The following is a 20,158-nucleotide window of genomic DNA, read 5'->3' as shown; positions in this document are numbered from 1 at the left end:
GTGTATAAGAGGTGTAATTGTATTTTCTTTAGTAACCTTTAAAGTAAATATATTATAATCTCCTCCATGTTAGTAATACTATTAAAAAATCTGCCCTGACTTTAAGGAGTGGTATATAGAGCAATTATAGGATAAATACTATCACCTTTTAAATAATTTCACTATTTTTAATTTCTTTTTCACAGAAAACAAAATATAGCACATGTTTTGAGGATGAATATCACAGATAGCACCGATTTTTTCACTGTCATTGTAGATTTGAATACACTGCCATGACCAGAGAACAAAAAATAGTTTACATTTCTGCACTGGAAAGTGCACTCTTTACATAGCATTTAACATTGACATTATTTTAGTTCACTTCATATTAAACTAAGCAAAATTATAATTTTGGATTAGTTACTTTTAAAGCAGAGAAAAGCATATGTCATGCCACAGCTAACCAGTTAAATCATAAGTATAATTTATAAGTGAATCATCATTAACATCAAGATTATTTGCATTTAGTAAGTTGCAGTTTTCAAAGACATGGCATTTTGCTGGGTATTTAAATCAAGATTATGAACAAAGTTCATATGAATGAAGATGATAATTTTGACCACATTTAATAAATTATTTAGCAGATAATTAGTTTGAATTTAGTTTGTATACAGATGTGCAAGCTTATTATCACACCAAGAAAGTAATTACTATCTTATTTTTACAGTCACATGGTATTGATTTATAAACAGAGATACCTAAATTAGGTGGTACTTGCCCCCACTAATAGATCAAGTTGCTTTTACCTGAGAGCGCCATTTAGTATAGTTTAAATATGCCTTTCAAAGCTTCTAAATTCAGCCATTCCACCTGCATATAGATATCCCAAACAACTGAGGATTTAAAAACATTTTTTTAAAGAGCTGGAGAAAGTTAAAATAGCAAATTAAAAAAATGAAAAGGCGTAAGGAAGACTGTGGTGCTGTAAGACATTTAACCACAGACGTAAGTCATCCTTCTTCAGGGGTTACTAACCACTTTTTGCTAACACTACTGCTTTTCTGTCTTCTTTACTCCCCACGATCATCCCCCAAAAATTCAGTTTATTTCAAACCATGCTGGCACCAGCTTTGTGTCTAGTACTGGACTAGGCAATAAGACACGACTACCAGTAACAGCCAGAACTGGAGCTACCAAAAGCCTCAAAACAAAGCCATCACTCCCTTCCTCTCCTCCCCCAAACCTCAAAGACATGCTTTAATGCTTCACAACCACATACATGTTATCCACAGAGTGCAAGGGAAGTTCACAGAGATGAATGTTAGAGGGAAAAGAGGTCAGGACGCCTGCTCAGCCCCCCAAACCAGGCCAAGCTCTCCCTCATCTTGTCCCAATCTCAACAGGTAGGTGATGCACCACAGCCACCTCCAGAAAATTATCACTGCTCAAATGCCATTTCTTCCTCTGGAATTTGCAGGCTTTCCTCATGGTAAAACATGACTAAGTTTTGGACAGACTTTTCCATGCTTTGCCTTTTTTTCTTTTCCTTTTTCTGCCCTTTTCCCTCAAAGGTACCATCCAAAGCGATACATCCAGTGACAAGTGAGAACTATGTCAAAGAGAAGCTTTCTGAAATACAAAAATCACATGTGATTTCCACCAGCAGTCTCCAGCTAAAAAAGTTAAGATTAGCTTCAACTTCCATTTGAACCATTTTTTGAAGTGCTCCAGCACAAAACGCAACACCGTTACACAGCGGGAGACTGACGTAACCACACGTGTGGTGCTGGATCTGAGCATGCATTCAGAAGTAGCATTTTCATGTTAAGAGGCTGAACTTAGCCTGTGCAAAACCAGTAACAGCCATACAGGGTGGACTGTGTGCATCAAGTGACGTGAGCCCAAGGGCCAGGAAGAAAAGCAATGTACATAAGCTTATTACTTGCCACAGAGGCAGGCAAAACCCAACCGCAGCTAGTGAATGCAATTCTGTGATTTTAGTGAAGCTAGTCAAACACAAATGTAGAGCAATCTTTATAATTTCAAAATTTTAAACTTAGTTAATGACAGGTCTTCAAACTGTTTTCCCAAGACTACTTTCAAGAAAAAAATGGGTTGCTTAAACTACAAATAGGTTAAACACACACTACATACCTAAAAACATAATTCTGCTTGTGCTTTGAGTTCAACTGAACAACTGCCATAAAGCCCAGTTGTACAAAGGGTGTGTACGCCACTTTTATCTAAAGCTTACCATTCTACGTTAAATGCAGAATTTGGGACATATTTACATGCCAACAACCACTTCTTGTTTAAAAGTTGCCAGAGTAAAAGAAGGGGTAGAAATTACATTACTTATAAAAATTCTCTCTCATGTGCATAACAGGAAAAAAAATGAAAACTTCTAAATAGAGGCATATAATTCACTCTAAAAAAATATAATAAGCAGCAACCCAGAGCAAGGCATCAAATAGAACAGGAACTCGCCATCTGCTATTAGGACTCAGACCATCACTGAGAAAAAAACCCTTAGAATTTAATAAATAAAGGATCCTCTGCTTTTTGACTATAACAACAATGTGGGGTGTTTGGTTGTTTTGGGGGTGGATTTTTTTTTTTTTTAAGTATTTTAGCAGAATAAGCATTCTGATGCATCTTCAAATGAACTAGTATTAGCAACACAAGAAAAATCTTACACCACTCCTACTGAGTTCCAGAATTAAACTCTGAAAAGAAATTTAATGATGAGTACACAGTATTTTAAAAAAACCCCAACAATAAGAGCTGTCCATTTCTCATTTATTTCTCATCCTATGTTGAAAATTTCTGTGCAGGTGGAAAATTCATACAATCAGGTAGCAAACAAGTACTGAGATACTGCAGCACTACTCTTGGGTCAATAGTAGTGCCTCCTGATTAGCAATGGCAGTTTTTAACATTTTTGGTTAGCATAACACCAAGTTATACTGCTGCCCACCACCACCACCTAGAACTCACTTAAATAATCTAGCTTCTATTAACACAAACCTCACCGTGTGAGAGTTCTTGCTGCTGATCAGCCCCAGCACCCACTGTCATCAATACCACTAAGAGACACTTAGCATTGAATCCCTCTTGCTCGGCCCTGGTAAATAGCTCCCTCTGTACACCAGAGCACTGGTTTTCCATGAAGGAAGAGTGGTTCATTCAGGAATCCCGTTGCCTTGGTAGGAAAGACCCTTGTGCGCTCTACAGCACGGAAGTATATAACTCTAACAAACTGGTACCTCAGTGGCGAGGGGAGCCTGTGCAAGCTGGCGTATTAGCAAAGTCATCTGAAAAATTATTTCTAAATTAGCAGCAACAGTCCAAGACAGACAAGTTATTTCCCTAGCCATTACCTGCATTAGTTTGCCACCAAACCTTCACCAGAAAATCATTTAAAGCACGTGTATCAGAATTCATATTAAAAAAGATAAGGTTTACGTTATAAATATAATCTATTGTCATGGATTAAACTACTACCAAAATTCCTCTAGCACCCCACAGATTGTATTTGTCAAGCACTATTTTAAAGAGACACTTTTTTGAAATTTTTACTCTAGCTGTAGGAGGAAAAATTGAACTATTCTTCCATGATAACCATGAAACCACCATCACAAAGAATTTCCCTGACGTGTATAAACTAAATAACCCAGTCTATCACCAAAAATAAATTTCTGGATAATCTGTTCTGTAATTGTTTTAAAATCACTGTTTAAAAAGGAAAAACAACCAAAGAAACAACTGGTGTCTTTTGCCTTTGCTAGATACAGGCATTCTCCCCATCAAAGCTAGAGACGCTTTGCCAACTCTGCTTCCCAAGAGTCTCCCTGCAGCACACCCAGGATTCAGGATTCCCTTTAATGGGAGGGAGGAAGGGGCAGAGAGTGTGCAGGATCAGGCCCTAGGATGAAAGCTGTGTGGAGCACCTGCACAGCAAAACTCACCTGAGGTAGGGATTTGCCCACCCCCTCCCTTCTCACAGCCAGCCCTCCCGCCCTGATTATTCCCAGAAAATTAGAGCCCCACCTTGATCAATGCATGACAGATATTTAATGAATAATTCCAAATCCAAGCTCAACAAGCTTTTTACTCCATCTCTGACTGCTCTTTAACATGAAATATCAGGAAAATAAGTAACTGCAAACCCAACTAATAACTTAAGCTTATTAATTTTTTCCAACAGAAATTTTTGTTCATACACGCTAGAGTTCCCTTTATCGGGAATTCTGATTTCTGCACTACAATTTTTAAGGCTCCATTAGGGTGAAGCGAGCTCCATTTTTGAGGGAAAACCTATAGAACCTGTACATTTAACATTTAAAAATAAAAAACAATTTACTCAAACAATAAAGTACTGGTATTTTCAAAGAGGAAAAATGTATTGGATACATGGTGTAGACTACATATTTTAAAATAACATTCCTAAAGTTCAGCTGAGCATGAAAGTTAATCTTTCAAAAGTGAACATTCAGCTCCAGTTGTGTTCAAGGGTACTGGTACTGGAAAAAAAACAAAAAACAAAACCAAACAAAAAACCTCCCAACCTTACTATTTTTATAAATTTTCCAGATATTTTTAGCTGGTCCTTTCTTGAACTGCAAATTATTTTATGGTAATACAATCTTTTAAAATGCATATGTGGATATATACACACACACAAGAGACACACATATACACACACATTCTCTTTGAAACTACTGATTGGTGAGAAATACTGCAGAGGCTACAGTCACAAAATAATCAAGACAACAAAACATTTAAAATGGAGTAAAGCCCTTCCCAGCTGAAGATCTTCTATTTCAAGACAGTTTCATTTCTGTCCCATACCCAAGAAGAGTCAGATCCCCTCTTTGACTCTATCTGTGCTCTTATCCAAATTTTAACTTAATTAAAAGCACAGAACACCTCATTTTGCACATTAGTGGCAGTTTTCCATTCACTCAGTTTTGCAAAAGGACAGTTTGAGTGGATGCTGATTCCACTGCACCATGAAGAGGCAGGCTATAGGGGAAGCACATGGCTGCTAAGGCTATGTTGAACAGGAGACCTTTCATGCCACAGGTTCCTCTTGTGCCAGCTGTCATAATAATACAAGCCAGCAAAATAACAATTAATATTATAATTTTTCATTTTGAAATCTCAATGAATTTGCAGAAAAAAAATGGAAAACCACCTTTTTTCACACTATTCTTTTACTGCCATTACACATACAGTATTTTAAGGTTTACTAGGGTCAATATTAGGATAATGCACTTCATTTGCTAAGTATCCCACTGCATATATCAAGATCTTCTTCTCCGTTAAATATACGCATCCTTGAAAACACACTCTCAAACCAACACTGCAGATCTGGAAAGAAGCAAAACCAGGAGGTAATAACAAAATTACAATTTTTTGATACTTACCACAAACACACAGGAGCTCTCGCTCCCACACAGAAATTTTCAAAGCCAAATTACATATTCCAGTTGATGACAAGGAACAACTGTCACTGAAGTATCCAGATGGATAGACATGCCCAGAAAGGCTGGGTAGCACCAGTAAGCACTGGGCTAACTTATCTCCCCAGCACACCCCAAATACAGACAGCCAGGGAGATTTTTGACTGGCGCATTCAAGATATTTTCCTCATTTGGACAGCAGCGGTAACACTCACCCAGCAAAGATGCAGGATGAAAAGGCAAGCAAGTGCCTACACTTGACATGTCCAGGAAAAAAAAAAAAAAGGAAAAAGTATGGAAGCCTCAGACTAAAACTATAAAATAATGCTCAAGTATTTCTGATTACATCACGTTTCTAGACATAGTAAGGGAAAGTTACGGTTTTATCTTAGTTTTCAACAGTAATTAGCACATAACTTTACATAATTCTATATTCTGCATCATTAGAGATGGAGAATGGAGTGATGCGGAGATAGACATTTTGTATATGAAAATAAAAGTGCATTAAAAGAGAATCATCTTGAAGCACTCTGGAACCACATAAAGCACCTTGATATTGCTAAATGTATCAAACCTATCCAAACTTTCTAAACCATCCCCCTTTATAGATAAAACATGAAGTTATCATCCATATTTAGTTTTTAGAGCATTCCATTTTTGCACATGTTCTCTATCCATTTACTGATTCTGAATAATCCAATTCCAAGAATAAATTTTACTCTTAATTTACAAGGAAAAAGGTCCTACTTCAATACTGCCCTGTGCCTATCTCATTGGGCTCATGTAAGGATGAAATCACCAGAAGAAAGTGTCTTCAGCTGTGGTCCATGCCACTATATATTTTTTACCAAAATCCCCGGATGATAAAATGCTAAGAGATAAGGTGACATTAAGAAGAGGAACAGGTTTAAGCAGTGAAGAATCTTTTTTGTGAGGCTCCTAGAAGGACTAGCCCTGTCCATGGCTAAGTATTAGGTGTATTTTAATGCTGTCTGGGTCACTCTCTCAGAGGCATTATGGGAAGCAACACATTTTCTGTTAGGTAGGTAAATCTTGGGCCATTTAAGAATTTTTCAGGTCAAAACCAAGCATTTGAAGTCCACCCAGTAGCTAGCCAGAAGCCATAAAAGGACTCCAGCGCTGTAGAGTCCTATGCTCTGCACTTAAAAGAGCGACTGAAATGAACACAGCCCCATTTTACAAAAATACCACCTTCAAGGTCTCAAAAATGTGGAAAATGTTATTACCCCATGCTTGAAGGGGGAAAAAGGGAGAAATTTTAAAAAAAATCTTAAACATTTCCTGATCATATTTTTATTACCCTTGAATTACACTTCCAAAATGTTATTTTTTTCCACCCCTTTAAAATTTACCATATCTATGCACAATTTAAACTCCACTACAAGTATATTTCTCAGGGTACCTTCTGTAAAGGGGAGTTAGCAAAATGAGAACAGGACCAACCTTTCAGGACACACATTTACAGCTGTGTTTCATGTGTTCCAGCTGATTTTTAAAAACTGCAGCAAGGGATTTGATTTTTTTAAATTAATGATCAAACAGTATGAGGAGCTATAAAAATTAAATTCCCCACAACATAACAGTTAATATGGTTGGTGAAGATTATCTGGTTTTGCCATAATGACTCATTGTCTGTATAGGAATAGTCACAACTGGTGTTTCCATTCTTAATTGTAAAATTTCAAGGATTAAAACAAAAAAAAAATCTTCTGTTCACATCTGCAAAAACAAATGTGGAAACAGAATAAAAACTTTAAATCACTATGTGAAGTTTTGGCCCTTCACTCTCAAAAACATTCCAAGTTTTCACACAGAAAAGAGAACAATACAGTTAAGAAATGGCATATTTTCTAACATGTCTTCTTACTTTGAGCATATTTCTACCTACTTGATATTTACAGAAGCAAAGCTAAAAATCAATGCCACTAATATAGTTTTTTATTAATAACTGTGACCATTTCAACCGCCATAAATACTTTAGCCTCACAAAACCATTTCCCACCATCTTGTGCACACTAGACACAAACCCTCATTATACTGAAAATTAGCAACACAATCCAATTGCCATCTAATGGTCACCCGTGGAACAGAGGTGGCTGCATGAGGGGGACTTGGGGCCTGCTTTCCTCAAACCAACCTTCAGACACCTCAGCATCAGAGGTGAAGCCCAGCTGGCAGGCCGTTGCTCTCCCCATAGGGCAGCATGACCCACAGGGTGCACCTTCGCTACCCACGTCTCCTGCTCCCTTCCCAAACAAATCCCCCAGAAGAGACACAGTGAATTTATTTTTTCAACAAAGAGCCCTCGAGGTGGGGAAAAAAATAATTAACCTTCCAATTGGAAAAATACCTCATCATTACCACAACTGAGGTGTTTGTGAGCATTTTAGGTACCTGAGGGCCCCAGGCGCAGGTAGCGTGGATCAGGTCTGGGTGGGAAGCCCACCTGGACATGGAAGCTGGGCCGGGAGGCTGCACCAGGCACATCCCCAGGTGCCCAGAGTTAGCACCTGCCCTCCCCCCACATTGCGCACAAGTGACATCAGGGCCATTTGAATAATCAGATTGCAGCCTACATCGCCTTGTGAGATACCAGCTGCTCTTGGATTGCGGCGAGGTAGTACCCAAAGCCTCGCACCGCAAGTTCCACGTACGCCATGGGCAGCCACCATCCTCTTCCTGCACCGCCCCTTCATGAGGGGAAAACTCATCTAAGTAGTGGATGTGACTAACGGTGCCCTGCCTTCCCTCGAAGAGCGTGACTTGCAGTCAAAATCACTTCACTACGATGCCTCCTCTAACTTTTGCATAAAGAGACCTAAACCCTCAAATATTGCAATAGCCTTCTTCCACACCAAGGGGTCTGAATGCAGAAATGCTGCATTCCTTTGGCATTCCCTTGAGATTTCAGTAGTAAGTCAGGAATCTACTCCTGAGCTTATTAAATACTTCACACCTCCCCCAAAATAATTCCCCACCCTTCCATCAAGGAAACCTTGACCAGGCCTCTTTTTTCAACCACAGCGTAACCCCTTGTCTGTTTTTCAGATGCTTCCAGGGAAGTGGGTGGGAGAAAGCCACACACAGGCTCTCTCCTTACTTCCTTCCACAGCAGGTAGGAAGGCAATTTTGCAAACCTGGGTGTGCCCACTTCAAATCAGAAGATCCAGCAAGGACTGGAATGCAGTGACTACTGGGCCCAAGAATTTCGCCCTGAATAACAAGCCAGGCACATTCCATGTCTTCTAGATTCAGCTCAACTTTATGGCAACCCTAGCTGACACCACCTCTTGACCTTCCTTTATGTGACAAGGGTATGGATTACCAAACCCTTACCCTTTCCTCCTGTGCACCTCAGCTGTCTCTGGAGAAGGATACCCACAAACTACCTTCGTGGGTGATAATGTACACACTCTGGTTAAAAAAAAAATAAATAAAACAACAGAAACCCCCCTGAAAATGATGTTTAAGGAGGCTGTGAGGAGGGGAACCAGGAGCCTCCATGAAGCAGCCTCACAGCAGCAGAGGTCAATACAATGTATTGAGTAATTTCGTCGCACTACAAAACAACTTTTGCTCTTATGAAGTAATCATTTAACCAAACTATTAATCGCACACTCATGCTGAAAGACAGACTTGACACATCCACTTTTTTTTTTTTAAATGGCGTCACTTCTCTAGCCGTATCTCGAACGCTGGAGTGCACAGGGCTCTCTGGAAAGCGCTCCCCGGCCTTACAGCATGCAAACACACTGGGTGGGCCAGGCCAGCAACACCCCCCACCACACCCCAGCTGCTTCTACACCTTTCGCTCGTGCAAAAAGATACAAAGGCTTCAAATAAGTTACTTCGAAACCACCTTAACCACTTTCACCAACAATACTCAACATTTGAAAACTGTGCTTTTACATGTAATTAACAACTCTAAATATGAGCACAGTAAGCAGTGTTTAGAAATACAAGGAAAAAAAAAAAAAACCTCAAACTTTTTGACACCCTTGCCCCCCCCCCCCACAAAAAAAAAATTAGACCTCTATAAAAGGAACAAGAGAGTCACTTTTACATATGGAGGTCACTGAATGAATTTTAAGTGGCTCTCTATATTAGATTTCGGGAGAGGGGGAGCAGAAACAAAGGGGAAGGAAGTACAGTTATGAGAAATACAATTTAATTTTCTGTTAAACAGCAGTATAAATCTGAGCTATATCTAATACATTCCAACATGATAATGCACGATGAAACAGTGTTTTAACAAATGAGGGCTTTGAGAGAAGCAATACGTGTATGCTGATACAATTACATTTGCAGTTTTTTCAATATGCCTATATGTAGGCAACACATGCCTAGAAAAGTGCCTTAAGTTCAGAGCAGAATTCTTTTCAACAAGTTACAGGCAGATAAACGTTTCTGATAATTGTTAATTCACAGACAAATAGGACACAGTACCTAGTACAAAGAATGGACTTTTACACCATTTCAGCTGACAGCTGAAAGAGCAGAAAAACACTTTTAAACACATTAAACAATGATTAAAAAAAAAAAAAAAGGTTGGGGAAGCACCAGCGATTCTAAATTTACCTTTATGACTGTAATGAATTTCTTTTCAAAAGCACAAACAGATTGCTCTTTGTGCAAGCTTAACATTAATAAGCATGACAGTAAATTTATTTATTAGACTGATAGGAAATTATCGATTTTTATATGTCCCATGGAATTTTCTTCTTAAATCTAAAAGTATATTCCATCTACAACAGTATTTTTCAATCTACAACAGTACAAAATATCTGAAATGTAGACTGCTGTAATTCAAAACTATATACATTGCATATTAAAGGAGAAAGAGCACATATACCACATTAATTTTCAATGAAAAGTATCGCATAAATATAACTATAAAGATTCACATGCAATTAATTTGTCCAGAGAGGGATTCCCCTTTCCCTTAACTAGAACAAAAATCCTCCATACTTTCTCAAGTGAAGCTTTCCTCTAACACTAAACAGATGATCAAACTTCTAATTCTCAAAATACCATGATACAATGTCCATCGAGACAGATAAACCATTTTTTCCAAACAACTATCTCAAAAAGACTGCAATTTTCAAAATAATCCTGAAATAGTAGAAGCCCTTTTAATAAAGTTGCACAGACAGACATACTTCCCAGATTGAATAATGGAGTACAGGAAAAAGCACGTGGAAAGTTTGATCTATTTTTTTTTTTTTTACTCTCTAGTGCATGCCAGGTTTTCTATCGTATAAATATTTGTGAAAGAAGGAGGCTGAATTGCTATAGGCAGCATAAAAATACTACTGCTTTATTCCAAATATTGCTTCTTTACATGAGGCCCGACAAAATTACTGCCTTGCAAAAATTAACTGTGTGTTTAGAAATTAAGGATGCATAAATCCTATCCTTACTGGGAAGGAGTCCTTCTCCTGCTGCTTCTATAGACCAGCTCAAAATAGCGATGATAAAATCCTCTCAAATACAGATGAGACTTCTACTATGTGCCTGTAAAATGCTGCAGACTCCAACATGGCAGGATCAAAAAAATATATCCACCAGTATATTTACAAGGTGCTTTTTGTTGCTGAGGCAGAGCTCACGTGCTTGCCCGTTATACAGTGCACAACACCACATTTTATTTCCTGCTAGCACACAGGTTTTAACTCTTCTCACGGAACTTTAAATTTAAAAATCTACACAATCATTTGCCATCAGACCATAATAATTTGCTTCTTCCATAGGAAGGTGCCTTTTTTTTTTTTTTTTAAATAATAAATTAAATAGTACCACTGCTGCCTGGCCAAGACACTACATTAGAAATACATGGGGTGATTCTAGAAAACCTCTCGGACAGCACTGAGTGCATGCCTGTGGGTTTAAGAAAGCGGTCCATTTATCTACAGGGAAGAGAAACACAAACCTAAGCATTTTTCAAATTGCTTCTCACTGGATAACTAAGGGCAAGGGGCGGTGCGGGGGGGTGGGGGGGGGGGGTGTGGATAAAAATAAATTACCTTTGTCTTTTCGGGACCGAATGTTCAACTTCTATGAGTTTCCCATGCAGCTCCACTTTACCTGCCGAGATAAACAGAAAGGGGAAAATATTCGAGCGCAACTGTGCGTCCCCGTCTCCAGGAGCGGGCTCGCAGGGGTGCGAAGCAGGAAACAGGAGCGCAACACGTTAGCCCATTCATCGGCAGCCCGGGCAGCGGCGGAGCGGGGCCGCGGCGCCCGGGAAGGCGGCACAGCCCGGAGCCGAGCCGCTGCCGCGGGGGAGCCGCGCTGCCCTCGGCGGGGCCCCTTCCCCCGCCCCGCGCTGGAAACAGCCCGCGAAACGTCGTGTGCGGGAGCCGGGCTCGGCCCCGTCTCGGGGAGGGGGAGCGGGGGCTCCACCACCCCCCGCGCCGCCAACTTCGGGCGATTTTCTGCGCGGAAGCGGACGGGAAGGGAGCCGCGAGGAGGCGCGGAGCGCAGCCCGAGCCCATCTCCTCCGAGGCAGCCTCTCCCGGCAGACCTGAACCCATCTCCTCCGAGGCAGCCTCTCCCGGCAGACCTCCGCAAAGCCGCTTCACGCGAAAATAATTTTTTTTTTTTTTTAAGCACACAAAAACAGGATGTCGGGGCCGGGAGCCGGCGCTGCTGGAGGCGGTGATGGGTGCGTGAGAGCAGCGAAGAGAAACCGAAATAAATAGCTGGGCAGCGCGGGGCGGGGGGGCAGGCAGGGCTCCCCCCTCCCAAGTTTGGAGCAATTCGGCGGCTCGCCCCCCAGCCCCGCGGCCTAAGCCAAGCCGAAGGGAGCCTCAGCCCGCTCCGGGGGGAGGCGGCCCCTGCGAGGGGCTGCGGGGGAGTCCAGCTGTGCCCGGGGTGGGGGTGTGTGTGCAGGCGCTGCCCCGCGCAGGGCTCCGCGCCCGCAGCCCGCCTCCGCCTCACTGCACTCACCGCCCTCCCCCCCCCAATGCAGCGAGGGCCCCCGGCCGGGCAGGGCTGGCCGTGGGGCTTGGAAAAACATGGGAACCGCCGCGCCGCGGGTCCGTGGGCCCAGGCTCCCGCCCCTCCCCGGCCGCTCCCGGGGGGCCGCCGCCGCGTAAGCCCCGCGCAAAGGCTCCGCGGGAAGGCCGGGCGGCTCCGGCCGCGCTCGGAAAACAACAGTTCCCATCTCGCCTGGAGGCGGAGGGAACAGGGACCCCCCCCGGACCCCCTCAGCCCCCCTAGACCGGCGGCGCGGCCCAGGCCGCCGCTGCAGCCGCTCCGCGGCCGCGGAAGAGCGCGAGGGGCGGGAGCCGTCGGGGCTGCGGGGAGAGGGCGGGGGTGGTGGAAGGGGCCGCACACCTGAAAGTGCCTCGATGGCCTTCATGGCCCAGCTCTCGTCGGGGCAGTCCACGAAGGCGTACCCCGTCTTCACCAGGAACTGGCCCGAGAAGGGTATCTTGGAGTCCTTAAAGAGACTTTCCAGGTCGAGAGGGCTGACGTTCTCGCCGAGGTTGCCGATGTAGAGCTTGTTCATCTTCCTGGCGGCTCGGGGAGGCGCGCACCGCGGGCTGCAACCCTCGTCTTGCGAGAGGAGGTGGGGAGGAAGGGGGAAATAAAACAAAATGCGATGGAGGAAGGAGAGAGCGAGAGAGAGAGGACAGGGAGAGGGAAAAAAAAAAATCAGATCTGCAGCTTGTGTCCCTCCCTCTCTCTCTCAAGGGGTAAAAAAAAAAAAAAAAAAAAAAAAAAAAAAAAAAAAAAAAAAAAGGCAAAAAAAAAAGCGTGGCCAAACGGGAGCCCTAAGTGCCTGCCGTGCTACCCAGGCGCATGGGGGGCACGGGGGAAACACCCAGCGCCGGGGCCGCGGATGGCGGGCTGAGAAGAGGAAAAGGAGGAGGGGAGGGGAAAAAAAAACTACTTTTTTTGTCTTGCCCCCAAGCCCCTTTGGCAGCAGCAGGCGGACTATGAAAATGTCACACTACGTGCATGCAGGCGCCGCCTAACCTTATTAAAAAAAAAAAAAAAAAAAAAAAAGGGGGAGAGGAGAAGGGGAGGGGGGAGGGAAGGACGGAGAGAGAGAGAAAAAAATTACTTGAATATTCCGGCTTTTTGAATGAGCCACGTGTTCAAACTACAAATCAACTTCTCACGTGAGGAATCCCAGCTCTTCAATTAGCGAGTGGATGGGGCGCACGCACACTCACAGAGGAGGAGGATGGCTGGGGTGAAGGACGGGGAGAGGGGTGGGGGGAGGCTGGACAGGACAGGACAAGTTTAGAGAGGGCCGGAGGGCGGGGGAAAGGGAAACCGGAGTTGGGTGGGCTCCAGTCTGCGCCGCCTCTGCCCTTCCGCCGGGGGAGTCCGCTCTGGGCGCCCCCTCCGCCCAAAAACGGCTGGGCGGCCGCACCTCCCCCCGTGTGAGCGGGGTGTGATCCCGGGGAGGGAGGGGAAAAGGCACCGCAATGCCCGCCCCCCCGCCCCGCTCCTCCCCCGCCGTGCCAGGCGGTGGGGATTATTCATCGGGGTCGTGCCTGGGCGATCCCGCTCCCCGGCACTATGGGTTGGGGGGAGGAGGAAAAGGGAGAGGAAAAAGAGGGGGTGCGATGGCGGGGGGAGGCGGCCGGGGAGAGAGCGGGATCCGCTCCCGCGCAACGCCGCCGCGGCTGCGTGCTGGGGGGCTGTGGGGCGGGGGCGGGGGGTCCCTCTAGCCCCGGAGGAGCCCCATATGGTAATGATCCCGCATTACTCGCGGTGCCCCTTGCGCTGAGTCTTACGGAAAGGAGAAAGAGGGGGAGAGGGAAAAGAAAAAAAAGACAAAGGGGTGGAGGAGAGTTGGGGGATGATGAAGAAGAGAGTCCTGGGGCGAGGGAGCTGCCCGGCCCGGGGAGGGGCGGGGTGGCCGCTCTCCCAGCCCATCTGGGCAATGGTGGACGGCGTGGGGGGAAACGCGAAGGCACCGTTGCCCTCGGCTGGTAACGGCACACAAAGGGATTTGGCGACCCCCCTCTTTTCCTCCCCCCCTCCCCCTGCCCGGTCTAAGGAACCATTCATAATTCTCCACATTCGTACAGATACAATGGTGGGCTTGTGGGGGAGGGGTTTGGGGGTGTGGAGCCTTTCCAGTGCAAACAAAACGTTGCCTGAAGATGAAGAAAGGATACGGAAATGAAAGCCAGCACTGTGTTTAATATAGCGATCTAGTAGGTTTTGTTTAATAATTCAACGCACTTTAGCTGAAGGTTTCATTTATTCCATGGTAGGCTTCTTGTGGTACGTTTTAATAGGTACATCCATGGAAAATGGTTAAATACTTTTATTAGTGAGCAGCGACTGGATTTCCACAAGTCCTGTAGTATGTCTGGAAATCTGTAGTAAAGAGGAACGCTTCCTAATTTTGTGCCTAACTTCTAATAAGTATACAATTAAAGAGGGGTGATTTAAATCTCCTTGGAAGCCGTGCTGGGGTCAGGCTTTTGTTACGCACGCTGCGGCCGCCGCAGCTCGGCGATGGTGGTGGTACCCAGCGCTCTGGGGGTGAGTCAGTCGCTGAAGATTTCTCCTGTGGTGGTATGATGATGCAAGGAGACATGGCTCACCATGAGGCTGGAGCCCCAGACCATTGTGAAATTGTCAGGGGCTGGGGGAATGCTGCAGTAAGTTGGAAACACGGCCCTTTTGTTGTGTGCATCCAAGCGGTTGGCTGACCAAAACCCTAATATTTGTAATTTCAACCCATTGTTTAATCTCAGGGTTATTTTAATGAACTTTTAATTGTCAGGTTGTGATTGAGGAAATCGAGTGTTTTGTGTTTCACTAATCAGAATTTAATCACAAGTTCCATTTTGTAGAAAATTAGCAAATAATTATCTGGTGGATAGAGAGAATTTTTTTCTCCTAGAGATTTAACCTGTTTATGACTTTTTGATGTTGGATGTGGAATTCTTTCCTAAATGAATTTGTATTTCATAACCCCACTCTGTATAGTCTGGTTAAAATAAATAATTTCTTATCTAAGTTAAAAACAGCCCCCTCTAAACAGCTGAATTCTTAGTTAAACTTGTGAAAGGAATTAGTCACTGTTCCTGCAGATTAATTGCATTCTTTATAAATTTGATTTGTACTGCATCTATAAGGCAGTGTGCATGTGCTCATTTCTACATGGTTGGTCTATAGCATTAGCTGGTATTTCCTCTTAAATTGCTAAACAGGGTGCATATATTTCATTTAATATTCTAGTCTGAAAATCTGTTTTGTTAGATTTCTTTAAGAAATGAAGATTGAATGTTCATGATAACACTATGAACCCGTTGTCCAACAACATCATAAACTGTTTTGTAATCAGATGGTTGGGGGGGAAAAAAAAAAACCCTTAATTATTAGCAATGCCCCCCCCCCCCTTTTTTTAATACTCTGAAAACCTCTTGCTAATAAGATGAAATATTTTCTGTAAACCTAAATAATGTATAGCTTTGTTTGTTAAGAAGTGTGGGTTGGTTAGTGGTTTCAAGAGTAATTCCAAATCTTGAATGCCAAAAAAGGCAATTCAACAACAAAAATTAGTTCATGTTGCCTGACAAATCTCCACTTCCCTGCACAGATGAACATAGTTCAGACCAGTTGGGCACTCCCAAATGTTAACGTTATTGAGAATACGGCTTTAAATTTTGAGTTGTAATTTATTTTGGCAGTCACAAATCAAATGCGTGAGCACATAACAGAGCATTCTCACATATTAATGTATTTTTTTATTTACCTCTGTAAGAAAAGACATTATAAAATTTTTAATTTTTTTCTGTGTTTCATTTGTTTGTGTTTATTGCCCACAGAAGCCAAGAAGTTAAAATACTTACATAAATATTGCACACAAGGAAGCACAGCCAATCTTTAATTAGCAAGGGCTTTTACGACATTCTGCCGTTTAGAATTAAAACTCAACCATGTGCTTCTCCCCACCTCCGGGTGAGAATCCAAGAGCCTCCGCCGTGTCCGTCCCCCCGTCTTGCACGGCCAGGGGAGGGCAGGGCGCTCCCTCTCTGCCCTCTCCCGAGGCCCGAAGCCCCCCCGCTCCGCTGGGCTCGGCGCATGGTGGGTGGGTAGCACGTCGGACCGCCCGCAGCCCCAGTATTCCCCATTAAATGTCTTTTCTTTTGCTCGGTTGGGTTTTGGGTTTTGTGGGGTTTTCTTAAGACTACAGCCGCCCACGGAAGGCTCCTGCGTGGGCTCGGGGCCGAGGCGCGATGGGCAGCCGGCGCGGGGCGCGGCGGCGGCGGGCGCTCCCCGCGGGCTCCGGGCGGCCGCGGCCACGACGGCGGGGACGCCGCCGCCCCTGCCTCCGCCACGGCGGCGCGGGAGCGGAGCCGCCCGTCCTCGCGGGGCGGACACCCGCGCCGACGGGACGGGACCGGACAACAGCGCTGACCCGCCCGGCTCCCGGCCTGGCGCCGCCGAGCCCCCTGCCTCCCCCATCGGTCCGTCCGTCCCCCTGCCTTCCTGCCTGCCTGTCTTCCCGCCCGCCCTCGCCTCGTCGCCATCCCCGGGGCGCGCAGCCCCCGCGAGCGGCCATAGCCGCTCGTAGTAAAGCGGCGCGGCGGCGCCGCTTCCCATTGGCTGTGCCCTGCGCCTACCAGCACCGCCCGCCGCCGCGGCGCGCCCGCCCATTGGCTCCCGCGCCGGCCCCCGGGGCGCGTGGCGCGAAAGCGGCGGCGGGCGCGGGGGTGGCGGGGGCGGGGAGGGGAGACGGGCGGGGGGCGCGGCGCCACCGGCCGGGGCAGGGCAGGGCCGGGATGGGACGGGAGAGCCAGCCCGCTCGCTCCCTCCTTCCCTCCCGGCGGCGGCCCGGGGCTTTGTAAGGTGGTAAGTGGGCGCCACGCCGCAGAGGTGCCGGTTCTGGGGGCCGCCCTGCCGCAGCCGTGCCGGGAGGGGCAGCGAACAAAGGAGCGGTGGCGCGCGGCTCCGCAGGGGCGTGTGGAGCGCGGCCGGCGCCGCGGGGTGCTCGCACCGGGGAGCCGCGGCATGCCCGCACAGGGAGCGGCGCGGTCTCCCAGGCCCGGGGGTGGCGGTGGTCCCTCGCCGCCGGAGCGATCTGTGCTCCTGGGCTGGGAGCGGGGCTCCCGGGGGGTCCCGCCGCCCTTCCCGCGGCGCGCACCGCCCGCCCGCCCGGGCAGGTCGTGGAGGCGGCGACGGCTCGGTGCCGGTGGCTGGTTCCGCCGCCGGGGCCGGGAGCGGCTCGGCTCCCCCAGCCCCGGGGAGGCTGCCGGGGCGGGCCGAGGCTCGGTGCAGCGCCTGCGGGAGCACCGGGGTCTGCCCCGCTCCGCTCCGGCTTGGAAGTTTTGATCACAAAATGCTGCAAAACTCAGTGAATCGACAACGGAGAGCGCGGCGGTGCCGGCGTGGAATGAAACAAACCGCACTGTGCATCGGAAGTTTTAGAGCTTAAGATAAAACAATGTAGCCAGCTCTGTTCGAGTTTCTTTCCAATAAAAAAGAATTGCAAAGAAGTTAGCCGTCTGTGCTGCTTTGCTGACCGGAAAGTTGCAGGAGTTCTTGATTTTGTAATGCAATGTGATCACAGTGTTACTGCACTAAAATAATAGAAACAATTTCTAAATAAGTAGTCTGGTATATGAAAGGTGGTGACTGTGGCTTAGAACGAATCTCTACATGCTGATTTGAAAGTAAGTATTTTTTTTTTTTTCCCATTTTGTCCAGGGATCTCTTTATTCAAATACTGAATGCTCGGTGTATCTTGCTTTCACCTTTCAAACATTTGCAAACAGATCTTGCAAAACAAAAATCCGATCACCTGCATTTTGATTATGTGAGAATAACTTACAGTCTTTTTTAGTATGTATATATATTCTATATATATATGTATATATACATACATAAACTTTATATCAGTGTTCACTTGGCACAGCTGGATTTAAAATGGGGCTTTCAAAGGAGAGCTTAACCATATTTCAGGTTGATATCTGAAATCTGAGATTTTTGCAATTGTGTTGGAAAGAGCACGTAGAAAAAATATAAATATATCATATATATTACAGCCAGACAAAATCAGAAGTTTATTTGATCAAGTGACAGGAATAATTGCCAATATGGCTTCCTCTAGCTAAAGAATATTTTGTGGGGCTTTTACAAGGAGTGAAGAAATGAAAATGAAGGCATTATTTAAGAAGTAAAAGTGTTTCTCACTAGTTAAGTGTGTTTTAACTCGTTTCAGATGGGGTTTTGTTCTGGTTTTGTTTTCTTACAATTTACAGATATCTGAATATAATTCTTGTTTGCTCCTTTCATCAAGGAGATCTTTTGCCAAGAGCAAAAAAATATCAAGTAAGGGAGTAAAATGGGGCAGCAACCCAAGCATAAAATCCCTTTGGCTAGAACAATGAGACCCTCCTCTCCAGAATCTGTTTTGCCTTACTGGTATGATAACGGTGTTTTCAGCTAACAGTATCATAGGTCTATTGTGAATTCAGCCCCAGGACCTTCCATATCTTAAAATTATAGAGAAGGAGTGTTGAATTTGCTTTTAAATACCTGGTATTGGTTAGATTTTGATGTTCAGATTTCCTTCCAAGTGGCCATTATTTATTATTAAGAAAACATCCCCTCCCTTCCTCTAAAAATTCTAGTTTAATGTTGGCCTTTGAAGACACTCTACAACAATTTGGTTTTAATATTTTAAGAAGCATTAATTTGGATACAAATTAGTTATTTTGTTGTACTTAGGCAAAATTTAAGATGGTAGCTGCTGGAGTTTCATACTTTACTTTTTTTGTTTTGTTTTAATTTGTTTGAATATCTTAATATATATTTATACTGTTGCTGGATCCAGTTCAGGCAATTGTTTGGTCTTTTACAGATTTCATCAGGAATAAGCATTCCAATTTCAATGTAAAATTCATGAAAAGAGCTGTTTAAATTGGCCATTAATATGTATATCCTTTGAAGAGTGTGGTCATGAATGTTTGTATTTAAAGTGTGTTTTCCCACTACAATATACGTTCTGTCATTTGCTATGTATTATTTTTCTCAGGATCAGAAACCATCCTCATGTTAATTATAGTCATGTTTTTGTTTCTGGTCTGTTTCTTAGGAAGACTGAATAGTTGGGTCTGTGAATTATAGAGTATATGGCAATTTAAAACTACCTGTGAGGCTGAAGGTTGAGCTTGTGGGATTGTTGGCCCTTCCTGCAGACATTAGTGCTTATATATGAATAATTTCGTTAGGTCGTTTCAGTTATTGTTTATCTGGTCTAAAATAAATTAGGGTCAGTCTTTTGTGTTTCTCGTGAAAGCTATACCATATAACTATTTCTTGTGCAACGGATTACCTTAGTATATTGTACATGGGTTTGGTATTAAAATGCTAAGGAACTTTGATTGCAAGAGATCTATTTGGTTAGGTATTGTCAGTATAAAATGGCTGGCACAATCTTTTTATATGAGGAAATCCCTATATTTTTCCCCTCAAGTTATGGTTTTCTGACAGTTAAATAGTCAATGAAGCTTGACGGTATTATTTCTAAAACATTTTGTGTAGAGTCTAGTTATTTCCCAGAGAAAGGTCAGGTAACTAAAAGTTCTACAAAAATAAGTATATAAGTGGCAGAAGACAGACCTCTAAAACAAAAATCCCCTGCAACCCCATAAGGCAAAAGCTGTGAAAATAAATAGAAGCCTTAGTCTGATAAAATTAAAGTGCATACA

General features: G+C 44.6%; 1 protein-coding gene across 2 annotated transcripts in view; it reads right to left on the bottom strand.

The window, feature by feature from the left end:
* The window catches only part of IGF2BP3 (insulin like growth factor 2 mRNA binding protein 3), a 112,266-nt gene extending 98,475 nt beyond the window's left edge, over positions 1 to 13,791 (bottom strand). The window contains exons 1-3 of one of the 2 annotated variants that reach the window (XM_032109712.1): positions 13,537 to 13,791; positions 12,804 to 13,025; positions 11,489 to 11,549 (exon numbers count right to left, since the gene is read on the bottom strand). In XM_032109712.1, the coding sequence (XP_031965603.1) occupies positions 11,489 to 11,549; positions 12,804 to 12,978 (236 nt within the window). In that variant the 5' untranslated portion in view covers positions 12,979 to 13,025; positions 13,537 to 13,791. Of the gene's footprint in view, positions 1 to 11,488; positions 11,550 to 12,803; positions 13,108 to 13,536 lie in introns of those variants that run through there. The other variant, XM_032109720.1, reaches the window with a different exon arrangement.
* Positions 13,792 to 20,158: the final 6,367 nt, after the last annotated feature.

Source organism: Corvus moneduloides, chromosome 1, assembly GCF_009650955.1.
Source record: "Corvus moneduloides isolate bCorMon1 chromosome 1, bCorMon1.pri, whole genome shotgun sequence".
In the NCBI taxonomy this organism is placed as follows: domain Eukaryota; kingdom Metazoa; phylum Chordata; class Aves; order Passeriformes; family Corvidae; genus Corvus; species Corvus moneduloides.
The sequence above is the reverse complement of the archived record's forward strand: the minus strand, read 5'-3'. Positions and strand labels throughout refer to the sequence as shown.